General features: G+C 37.6%; 1 protein-coding gene across 4 annotated transcripts in view; it reads left to right on the forward strand.

Annotated features, from left to right (window-relative positions):
• Positions 1 to 9,139, forward strand: part of LOC143226680 (putative methyltransferase DDB_G0268948) — a 32,393-nt gene extending 23,254 nt beyond the window's left edge. For all 4 annotated transcript variants that reach the window (XM_076457968.1, XM_076457970.1, XM_076457967.1 and 1 more), the window contains exon 7: positions 7,966 to 9,139. In XM_076457968.1, coding sequence (XP_076314083.1) covers positions 7,966 to 8,080 — 115 coding nt within the window. In that variant the 3' untranslated portion in view covers positions 8,081 to 9,139. The remainder of the gene's footprint in view (positions 1 to 7,965) is intronic.
• The last annotated feature ends 3,476 nt before the right edge of the window (positions 9,140 to 12,615 follow it).

Genomic DNA, 12,615 nt, shown 5'->3' on the forward strand with positions numbered 1-12,615 from the left:
AAAATATAACAGGTAAATTTCAATGCTCTACATTTTGTAAAGCCCAGTTGGAAAATTTTAGTGTTATGTTTTGTTGACTGCATGAATTACAGTCCAACAAGAAAAGGTTTATCAGTATTTCTGAAGTACCTATTTGTAATTCATTGAAATTCTAAAAAGGTAAATTTCAACTCTCTTGAACCATACTGTCACATGGCCAAGATACTAAAAACAGAAACCAGAACTTACACTTCAAGTTTAAATACTCAGGCCATATCACAACTTATTTAGGTTTTTATAAGTGCTATAGGCATAAATCAAAGATTGTTATTACAAGTCTTTTTTTGGAATAAAACCAAAACTTATCAGAGCTGGCAATTGTTAGCTTACTGATTTAATCCTTTCGTGACCGATCATGGGACAAAGGCCATGTCATTCCATTTATTAACTTACATTAAAAAGTTTATTGAACTACTATTTTAAGACTTTGTCAGTCAGTTTTCAACCAAATTGTAGATTATAATTCAAGCTTTAATATAATATATGAATTAATTTCTTATTTTAAAAGTAAATATTAAAAGAACACATCTAAATATAGATTTTAGTAAGTCGCATGGTATATTGAACGTATCACTGTTTAAAATTAGATGTTTCTGATGTCAGAATACTAAATATATAGTTTTATACAAATTGGAAATTCAAATTACTGATATTATCAAGCTATAATATAAAATAAGAACCTCATACCTGTTTATTTTGGTGAGATATGGTTTGTGTACTGAATCAAACACAGTGGCCCCCTTCACCTGTTTTCAATTTTGAAAATTGTTCCTTATATACTCTCCCCTCGGTATGGATTCCTGTACATGGTGAGGGGACCTCCCAGGGAAGGTTCTGTTCTGTCTGGTTACCTTCTCTGGGACCTAAACATCCACCCATGTGTTTGCCATGCGTGGCGACCCGTGAAGGGGAGGAGAGGATCCTGGTGGTTGAGGGGTCCAACCCTAACTCACCACTTTGGCCTTGAGTTCCTGTAGACGGGCAGCCTTTGGGTGGCCCCCCTTGGGTCAGTCGGCTGGTCCACTTGGGCTAGAGTCAACCAAGTACCAGTGTTGGAAGTTCTCAACGGGTGTTGTGGACATTGTGCCTGATGCTGGTGTTTGGGTATAGTGCTCACGAAACCCTGGCGTTGCTGCATTGTCCTTGCATGACTTTGTAGTGCTTCCCTTCGTAGGGCTCCATGGTGGGTGGGGTCAGTGGGTACCAAAATTTTTCTTTTTTCCTATGAATCCTCCTTTAAAAAATTTAAATAAAATTGTAAAAAAACAGTCAATGGGTAAACGACCACGTCTTGAAGACTCTGAGCAGCAATCTTCAACATCTGTAACACACATACCTCATTTTCTTATATTACATTCTCTTTCGGAAAAACCTTTAGGGCAATTGTCCCCCTTTTTTATTCAGAAGGGACTAGAGGGACTTGCTGGCTCTCCAAAGTCAGTAAAGAAGCTTCGATCTGGAGACATATTGGTTGAAACATCCACATTCCAACACAGTGAACTTCTCTTGAATTCAAAGGCAACTGGGGATATACCTATTGAGGTTACACCTCATGCTACTTTGAATTCATCATGAGGAGTTATTGTTGAGAAGGATTTGAAGAATGTCCCCGAGTCAGAGACTCTCGCTGGTCTCTCCACTCAAGGAGTTTCTTTACTTCATCACGTGCACCTGCCACCATCAAGGCAGGTTATCTAATTTGCAGGGTTCGGCCATACATTCTAAACCCTCTTCGATGTTTCCTATGTCAGAGATTCGGCCACTCAAAGACATCATGTCGTGGTTCCCTGACATGTGCACCTTGTGGAGGCAAGGACCACGATGCTTATGAATGTGACATGGACCCACATTGCGTCAACTGCAATGGTTCTCACCCTTCCTACTTTCGTTCTTGCCCAAAATGGTTGGAGGAAAAAGAGGTGCAGCGTTTGAAAACGACACATAACATTAGTTATCCTGAGGCTCGGAAATTGCTGTCCACAACTCCATCTCCGACATATGCTGCTGCACTTCATTCCACAACTACAGTGGGAGTGCAGACAGATTTCTCTGTACCTCCAAGAGAATCGTTTTCAAAACAAATGAAAAACCTTTTGACCTCCATGGTTAAAAAGGTTGATGAATCGACTTCCACACCCATCTCTGTTCCTCCCATACAGTCCAACAAACCTCAAGATCCACATCCTTCAGTTTCAAATACAGGCATTTCTTCTGATACATCTTTTTCTCCCACCCCAAGAGGCAAAACAAACATACGTTTGCATTCTCAGTCACTGGAATCCCCTTCCAATAACAAAGACCTGCACACTCGACCCAGGGCAGGATCCATGGAGGTTGATAGACCTCCTCCGACTAAGGACAGTAAGGAAAAAAGATGTGGTCGTAAACAGAAGGGTTCTCCAGCCACTTCGCCTACCCGTCATTAAAAATGGCCACCTTGATACAATGGAACCGTCGAGGTTTACGTTCTAATCTGGATGACATCAAAACACTGATTGCTTCCTACCATCCTGTTTGTCTTTCCTTACAGGAAACATTTCTCAAACCTGCTGATACAGTCACCATTCGGCAGTTTTCTCTGTACAGTAATTACAGGCTGTGTGATGGACGAGTACATGGAGGGGTGGCACTATTGGTTGATCAGCATGTTCCCACCCTGTCTTTGTCACTTAACATACCCTTGGAGTCTGTAGCCATCCGTGTTTCCTTGGGTCATACCATCACTGTTTGTTCTCTCTACCTGTCCCCTGAAGAGACATATGATCAATCAGACCTTGATGCTCTCATTGAACAGTTGCTGTCTCCATTTCTAATCCTGGGGGATTTTAATGGACATCATCCCCTCTGGGGAAGTGCTGTTATTGATGGGAGGGGTTGCTCTAGAGCATATGCTCTCTGATCACAATCTTTCTCTTTTCAATACTGGTTCTTCCACTTATTTTCATGCACCTAGTCAGTCCTTTACCGCTATTGATCTCTCGGTTTGCTCCCCTTCATTATTCTCCCATTTTTCATGGAGGGTTGACAGTAATCCACTAGGCAGTGATCATTTTCCTATCCTTTTGAGAGAGACTGGCCATGGTCGATGCCACCAGACCCTCGGCCTTAAAGATGCTGGACCCCATTCATCACCAAGGACTTGACTCTGCACTGGGGCTTTCCGCACCTCTCCAGTTCAAAGCTTATGTGTTGCATCTCATGAACCTTCTCTACATCTTCGCCGTTTGCAACTATCTTTACAATATTCTTTGAAACTTCATTCCTTAACAAAGCATTCCACCTGGGGATGTGTTTTCCTTCCTCGGTGAGCAGTACTTTTTCAGAACAGACGATCTGTCATTGCTCCATTTGGCCTTCGCATCCAGGCACAGTTGGATGAATTGGGTCTGTCCTTGGATAACATTGCAGATTCCACAGGTCAGCCCATCCCACCATGGCTTATTACAGCCCCCAAATGTGACCTTTTTTTTCAGTCATCTGAAAAAGCAGATACTCCCAATTGGAAGTACCGTCTTTTATTTAATGAACATCTTTCAAACAATTATTCTGTTCCCATTTATACAGATTGTCCAAATCAGGTGATTCAGTGGGCTCTGCTATGATTTGCTGCAGTTCAGTGGTTGCGTGCAGAATCCCTTCTACAGCTTCTGTGTTCACTGCTGAACTGTATGCCATATCTCTTGCCCTGGATCATATTGCAGCGGAGCAGTACTCCAACTGCACTATTTATACTGATTCGCTTAGTTCTATACTGGCCTTGGAACCGCTACACATTGACTCACACCCTGTTCTCGCCGATATTCAAAATTGACTGGCCCATTTCTCATTAACTGCTACTTCTATCCAGAAAAACTGGAAAAACCAGGTCATGTTGGTATTCGCGGGAATGAGCTTGCAGACACGGTAGCTAAATCTATCTACTCCGGCATTATCACTACTGTGCCTATTCCGTACATGGACTATGGTCTTGTATTCAAGGCTCGGCTCCGTGCCAGCTGGCAGTCCACTTGGAGTGAGTAATGCGACAACAAGCTTTTTCAAATAAAGCCCTATATTGGGCTTTGGCCATCTAGCTTCCATAAAGTTTGGAAGGAGGACATTGTTCTAACTATACTATGCATTGGTCACAGTTTTTTAACTCATTGTTTTCTTTTATCTGGAACAGATAAAAGCCACATTTTACTTTCTTGCCATCGTTACAATTCTCAACGACGGCACTATTTTAAACATGTTCTGTCCCAGGGTTTATCTGTAACATTGGCCAGTGTTATTGGTGATGGTGACACTGTCCACCTTGATAAAGTTTTTAGTTTTTTAATGGCCATTAATCTTTTTAATCTCATTTAAGTGTTGAATATTTATTCATTACAATTTTTTATAATTGTGGTTCCCTTTTTACAGTTTCATTTTCTCTAGTTCTATTTGACATTGGACAATGGCCAGAACATTAAATAACTCGACACCAGGACTGGAAAGGCCAACTTCAGGTGACTAACGCTACTGTTTGAACTATCCGTTTGAACTACCTGTTAGTTGTCCTGGCGAGTTGTTATTACACTTTTGCTGCATGTCATTTAACACTTTTATTACTTTACCTTTTGGTACTGGCCATAATGACACATAACCCAGAACCAGGACTGGAAAGGCCAACTTCAGGTGACTGACGGTGGTTCTTGAACTTACCTGTTAGTCTTCCTGGCGGGTTATTATCATTACCATTTTGCTAGAGTAAGTACTTTACAACTTCTCTTACTCTGCTTTCTCTCTTAACATTGTTGACTCGGTGTCACCATTGGTTTTATGCTTTTTTTGTTTTTCAATGATGTTTTGTTTTACCTTCATTTCCTTTTATGTATTTTACTACATTTAATTTTTACCTTTTTATTGGACGTTTGGTGCAGATAGCCTAGCTGATTTGTGCCATAAAACCCTAAATCAATCAATCAATCCATTATACTCTTACTACAATATATGACATGAATAACCATTCAACAGCTTATAATGTCCACAAAGATGTTTTCTCAGCCATTTTAATGTATTTGAAGTCCTCCTTGTTTTTTCAAAGCAAGTTTTCAAGGACGTAGATTAAAAAAGTTTCATACTTTTTAAAGACTTAAATACAGTTCAGTTACTAAGCTTAATAAATTACAGTGGAATTCTGTGGTATCAGTATAGTTATTTATAATTATTTGGTTATTCAACTGTGTTTATAAAACCTAAAAATATATTTTGTTTCATATCTTTCACATGCAAAATTTTAAAAGGCTTAGCATCCTGCATCACACAGCAACTGAGTTTAAAGGTTGTAGCAAGAAGAGATAACTTCTAGACTTATTGTTCTGTATTTTAAAAAATGTTTAATAATTTGTCTAAATAATAATAATCTGTGTGTATGTACACAATGTATAATAATTGAAATGTGATTGTATATTACAAAATATTAGTCTACTAAAACACAGTCAAGATAGGGAAGACCAACAGTCAGTTTTATATTATTGGATGTATAACATTAGTACATGTGCATTGTGAAATGCAAGTTATCTAATGTTAGCTAGGCATGGCTGGAAGGTCAATATACTAAAAAATAATATATATAGTGTTGTGAGATTTAAGCTATTTAGTCTAAACATCTGTATTTTTGTGTTATAACGTAGTTATTCTAGTGTGAAAAAAACATTTATTTCCCATTTTTATGATGGTTACAAGGTTGGTCAAATGACAGGCTCCACATAGTTATGGAAAATAACAAAATATGGTCTTACTGAAAACAAATGTTTGAAATGTATTTAGGAGGTTTTGAAGATTACATAAATAATATTTGAGATTTTTGAGATGGAGAATATTTTTTAATCATAATAAGAAATCACTTTGCACTAAGACTTGTATTGAAACAGACTATTTTCACAAACAAATCTTCAGTAAAAATTTATTGATAAAAAAATTTTGTACAAAAAGCTTGTAATCTTTACTAAAAATCTACCTAATTTTGTAAAGATGCACAAACTTTATCAAAAGTTTATAATGCAAATAATTAATGTGTGCAAGTGTGTAGATAAACTCACGTATATTATATCAAGCCAGTTGCGATAGGATGAAAAGTCGTAATTTTAATATTCTGTTTATCATTAAATGATAAATCATGTGTTTCTGTAATGAATTTTAATTAGATTCTACTATCATATTTATGTAAACTATGAGGCTATGTCTTGTTATTGTGTTACACATTAATATTGTTATTAGTGTGATCCTTGTTTTCATTAATGCTGTTGTTGTAAGAGGTTTTTAACGTGAATTTGATTTGCTTTTCATAATGCTTTCAATTTTTTATTACTTTCTTGTTGTCATTTATTTTTTTTCTCTTTTATGTTTTTTGTTCTATATTTAATAACCTTATAACAATAGGAGTTAACTTCAAATAAGTTAGATCACTGCTGTAAGAACACACTTGTCTTGAGATTTGAAAATGTTGGTATTTTTCAGAATCTAATAATTATTTAGGATCACTGAAACCTGTGTCTTTACCATCTGTAAGTTTTTGCAAGTTTACCTTTATTCCAGGCCCGGCATGGCCAGATGGGTTAAGGCGTTCGACTCATAATCTGAGGGTCGCTGGTTCAAATCACCTTCCCACCAAATGTGCTTGCCCTTTTGACTATGGGGATGTTATAATGTGATGGTCAATCCCACTATTCATTGGTGAAAGAGTAGCCCAAGAGTTGGCAGTGGGTGGTGGTGACTAGCTGCCTTCCTCTAGTTTTACACTGCTAAATTAGGGACAGCTAGTACAGATAACCCTGGTGTAGCTTTATGCGAAATTCAGAAACAAACAAACCATTATTCCAGTGCACATGACATAGTTATGTAATTGTTTGACCAAGGTTTAAAAACTTATTATTTGTCTAACTCACTCAAGGTAATGTTCATCATAGCTTAAGATATTGTTATTATCAGCTGGTTGTTCAGCTTTGGTTTTATTTTTTTGGATCAACAGAGCCAACAACCCTAGAAATTATGACCATCTAAACAAAAACTGTAACTAAAAGCCAAACATTTATAATAATATCCACAGCAAAGAAGAATGCATGCTAAGGAAAAAAATATAGTCATATTAATTTATAAAATAAAACCAAACCTCAGTGTATGCCAACAGAAGTTTTGCACAGTGAACTGACAGTCAACAAAACAAATTTATCAGGTTAAAAACAACTTTCCACACCAAATGTTTTTGGGTTTCAGTTTTTAACTAAATAGTGAAACCTTATTTACCAAGTGTAGATGAATTCCAGTCATGTGGAAAGTTTGATTGAAATGGAGGAAGGGTTATTTGTTATTAAACATACAAAGTGTATGAAAATAAATATAAACACTTACATAAAGTTTGCACATGTCAGAAACAGTGTCGTTTGGAAGAACAGTAGATCTAGTTTGTGTTTTCATAAAAGCCAGCTTTAGATAAGTTGAGTTTTAAAAGAGTAGGAATTTCTCAAAGTTCTATAAACTTAAGTATATCCATAAAGCAGTTTTACAAATTAACAATAAAGGAAAATGATGGAAGGATTAACTAGTTGCACAAACCATGTTTGTCTGAATGTTTGCAGTAACTTTGTTTATGAAAAAGCATTTTATATATTGGTCAGGAAAGTTTTACTTATTTTAAAGGTAAAGCTACTACTAAAAAGGGCCACAAAAACCAAAAACCAGCTTTTGAAAATGACTTAGATCACAAAAAGCCATGGTTACTAAGCTGTTAATTGGCTTATAATACAAAATAATCTGGCTTTGATATGTGTAATAGGCAGAGAATAGGTAACCTATTTTTGTAGCTTTGTGTCTTGCAAGAAACAAATTATCATTTGAGAACAATTTCTGTGGTGTTAGTCCTTTTTAGTCGTTTTCAGTTTTTTTAAGGTGTTTTTGTTTTTTCAGGTTGTTGGATATTCTTCAACTTTCAGGCTCTCCAGATGAGATTGAATTGGAACTTTTCACAAGATTTTTTCTGTTAATGGGAAGAAAAACTTCTGAGGCATGTTTAGGCTTATAAACTCTTTAATACATACAGTTTCATTTAAAACATGCTCAAAATATATAATACATTCTTATTCTTAATAAAGAGTTATTTCTATTTTGCGTGATTTTAACAGTGCCATCTTGTTGCAGATACCTAGATGCTGTGGACTTTTTATATATTAGGAAATACTTCGTATTTCTTCACAAAATTTATGTGCAATGTTTTTTCAAACATGGTTTCAAATATTATGACAAAATAAAATCAAGTACAATTTTTCTGACACTGAGTTTTTATTTATAATGTTGGTTCAAATTTTGTATTTCTAATTTCTTAATGTTAGTAATATATTAATGTAGTAAAATAGTACTCTTATTGTTTTTCTTACATGGTTTGTGCAATTTTTGCACTTACAGAACTAAACATTGTTTGGTTTTAAATCTACAAAGCTTCACTATGTTGGCCAACGCATATTGTATATATTATAATGATTTTTAGGGAAATTAAAAGTGGGCTAACAACATTTTAAATTAATTCTGAAAGTCTAAACAGATTATAAATTTGACCTGAAAGTCTTGATAGACTAATTAGAAGACAAACTGTAAAAATGCATTCAACAAACTAACTTGAAAGAAGAAACAAATTAATAGTTTGATAAACTTATTCATTCTAATATTCGTACTAAGAGTCCAAACAAACTTTATATTTTCATGAAAACCTGAATGGACTAAGGTTATGTTGACACTTCTGGCCAATTAGAATAATTAAACATGTGAAACTTACTTTCAACCATTAATAGATTAAATAAATCTCAAAATCTGAATGAAATGTAAAATTAAGACAACACTTAAATGTATTCATTGTAGATTAGTTCCTGGTGTTGTTTATGTTGAATCTTGAAAAGTAGAGCTATTTACATCCAGGTGCTGTTAATAATGACACTTATGTCTTGAAACTTGTTAATTGTTTAATGTGTTATTGAGTTATAGTTGTACAGTTTTACCAGATGTTACTGAGACACACATGATTTGTTGATTAATATGGGATTTTATAAGCATGTATCATAGAAAGAGAAATAAAACTTCTTTTATGTTAGATCTTTTTTTTGTATTGTTTTTCAGATAGACTAACACTAAATATAGATTAAGTGAAGACATATTTTTCGTACTAAAATCAGCTACACACCACAACCTTATAATGTTAGATCATGTGTATCTGTTAGGTGATCCTATCAAATACACACCACAATCTGGTAATGTTAGATTATGTGTATCTGTTAGGTGATACTATCAAATACACACCACAATCTGGTAATGTTAGATTATGTGTATCTGTTGGGTGATTCTGTTAAATACACTCCACAACCATGCAATGTTAGATCATGTATATCTGCTAAATTAGGGATGGCTAGCACAGATAGCCTTCGAGTAGCTATGCGCTAATTTAAAAACAAACCAAACTTTGTCATTTGATACACCAATGGAGGCTATAGCCATCTGTGTTTCCTTGGGTTGTACCATCACTGTTTGTTTCCTCTTCCTGCCTCCTGAAGAGATCTGTAATGAGTCAGAACTTGATGCCCTCTTTCAGCAGTTAACATTCCCATTTGTACTATTCGCAGATGTTAATAAACATTTTCCCCTCTGGGGTGGTGCTATAGAGTACACGTTCTTGGATCACAACCTGTCTCTCTTCAATACTGGTTATACTTATTTTCATGCACCTAGTCAGTCTTTTACTGTTACAGATCTTTCTTGGAGTCGACAGTGATCCACAGGGCAGTGATCATTTTCCTATCGTTTTGAGAGAGACTGGCCATGATCCATGACATCCGACCCACGTGCCTCGATGGAAGTTGGATCAAGCAAACTGGCCCTTTTTCACTGCTCTCGCAGAACTTGGTCCTGCTATTGTGTGTAAGCCATCGATAGATGACTGAGTGGCAGCAGTAACTGACTGTACTATACAAGCAGCTGCCCAGTGTATTCCTAAAACCTCAACATGTTTCTCACAGTATCCTTATCCATGGTGGTATCTTGCCTGCCACATGACAATAAAAGCTCAAAAATAGTCTTGGAATACCTTTTGTAAATATCCCACACTTTTAAACCACATTGCATTTCTAAAGGCCTGTTCACATACTCGGCAGGTAAGACGTCAAAGCCAGAAGGAATCTTTGATTAAATACACCTAGCATTTCTTCTGTCACCAGTTTCAAAGTCACAAGGGACAAACTTCGAAAATCCTTCTGCCTCCTTTCAATCTTGTTCTCTGATGGCCAGGAAGTTGCTCATACCTAGAGCATTTCCAATACTCTCAGCAAAAGTTTTTCTCATGCATCTAGTACTTCTGCTTCATACTCCATCTTCTTAACCATCAAAACACGGGCAGAACAGTCGCCTCTTTCATTTTAGGCTGATCGTCTCTGTGATTAAAATCTTGTGGAACTTAAACTTACTCTTCATCAGTCTGTCAGTACATCAGTTGGACCTGATGATATTCATTACAAGATGGTCCACCATCTCTCTCTTGCTATTCTTCTGATTGTTTTTAACCAGATCTGGCACAAGAATGTTTTTCCCGATGCTTGGCACCATGCTATTGTACTCCCTTTTCTTAACCCTGGGAAGGATCCCAAGATTCTTTTGAACTACAGTCCAATTACTTTGATGAGCTGTCTCTGTAAGATCTTATAGAGGATGGTTAATGCTTTCAGTCACCTGAAGAAGGCAGGTACTCCTGATTGGAAGTACCGTCTTTTATTTGCCAAACTTCTTTCAAACTATCCTTCCATTCCTATTTATACAGATGGTTCGAAATCAGGTGACTGTGTGGGTTCTGTCATGGTTTGTTGTGATTCAGTTGTTGCACGCAGGATCCCCTCTACAGTTTTTGTATTCACTGCCGAATTGTACGCCATTTCTCTTGCCCTGTTTCACATAGAAGCTATGCTATACACGAACTGTATTATTTATACCGATTCACGTAGCTCTCTGTTTGCCCTGGAATTGCTTCACGTCAGTTTCAACAATATTCTCACTGATATTCTAAACCGACTGGTCAATTTTTCTTTAACATCTACTTCTATCCAGTTTTTCTGGATAAAGGGCCACGTTGGTATTAGCGGGAATGAGCTTGCTGACGCCGTAGCTAAATCTGTCTGCTCTGGCACTGTCACTGCTGTGCCTGTTCCATACATGGACTATGGTCCTGTTTACAAGTCTTGGCTCCATGGCAGTTGGCAGTTGACTTGGACTTTGGCTGTCTTGCTTCCATAAGGATCAAAAAGAGGAAGTTGTTCTGACTAGACTAATCGTTTTCTTTTATTTGGCCCCTTTTGAGAGAGACTGGCCGTGGTCGATGCCACCCTACCCGCGTGCCCCGGTGGAAGCTGGATTAGGCAGACTGGTCCACTTTCACTGCTCTTGCAGAACTTGATCCTACCATTGTAAATCAGCCATCAATAGACGACTGTGTAGCAGCGGTAACTGACTGTATTACACATGCAGCTGCTCAGTGTATTCCTAAAACCTCGACACGTTTTCCACGATATCCTCGTCCGTGGTGGAATCCTGCTTGCCACTTAGCACGGAAGGCTCAAAAGCGGGCCTGGGATACTTTTCGTAGATATCCCACATTTTCAAACCGGGTTGCTTTCCAACGGGCCCGTGCACATGCTAGGTGGGTAAGACGTCAAAGCCAGAAGGAATCTTGGATTAAGTTCACAACCAGCATATCTTCTACCACCAGTTCCAAGATCATATGGCACAGGATTCGAAAGGTTAATGGGCACTACAATTCTGTCCCCCCTCTCGATCTTACTCTCTGATGGACAGGAGGTGACTGATGTTCGGAACATCGCTAACACTGTAGGTGAAAGCTTTTGCCGGGTATCTAGCACTTCTGCTTGTTCCTCCACCTTCCTGGCCTTCAAGACTCGGGCAGAGCGATCACCTCTTTCCTTTCGAACTGACTGTTTCTTTGACTATAATTGTCCCTTTACCCTGGTGGAACTAAAAATGGCCCTTCATCGGTCTGCCAGTATGTCTGTTGGACCTGATGATATTCATTATGACATGCTGCACCATCTATCTCCTGCTTCTCTTGATGTCCTTCTGATTGTTTTCAACCGGATCTGGCAGGAGAATGTTTTCCTGATGCCTGGCGCCAGGCTATTATTTTACCTTTCTCTAAGCCATGGAAAGATTCCTTCAAACTGCCGTCCAATTGCTTTGACGAGCTGTCTCTGTAAGACATTAGAAAGGATGGTTAATGCTCGTCTTGTTTGGTTCCTTGAATCAAACAACCTCCTCTCGCCCACCCAGTGTGGGTTCCGTCGACAGCACTCCACCACAGACCACCTAATTCGTCTTGAAACATCTATCAGAGAAGCCTTTCTCAACCACCAACATCTTGTATCAATATTCTTTGACATAGAGAAGGCTTACGATACAACATGGAGGTATGGCGTTTTGCGAGACCTCCATACATATGGGTTACGTGGCCAACTACCCATGCTTATTAAAAAAAAATTTTTAATGGACAGGAGATTCCAAGTTAGTGTGGGTTCA

The sequence above is a fragment of the Tachypleus tridentatus genome, chromosome 9 (genome assembly GCF_004210375.1).
Source record: "Tachypleus tridentatus isolate NWPU-2018 chromosome 9, ASM421037v1, whole genome shotgun sequence".
NCBI lineage: Eukaryota > Metazoa > Arthropoda > Merostomata > Xiphosura > Limulidae > Tachypleus > Tachypleus tridentatus.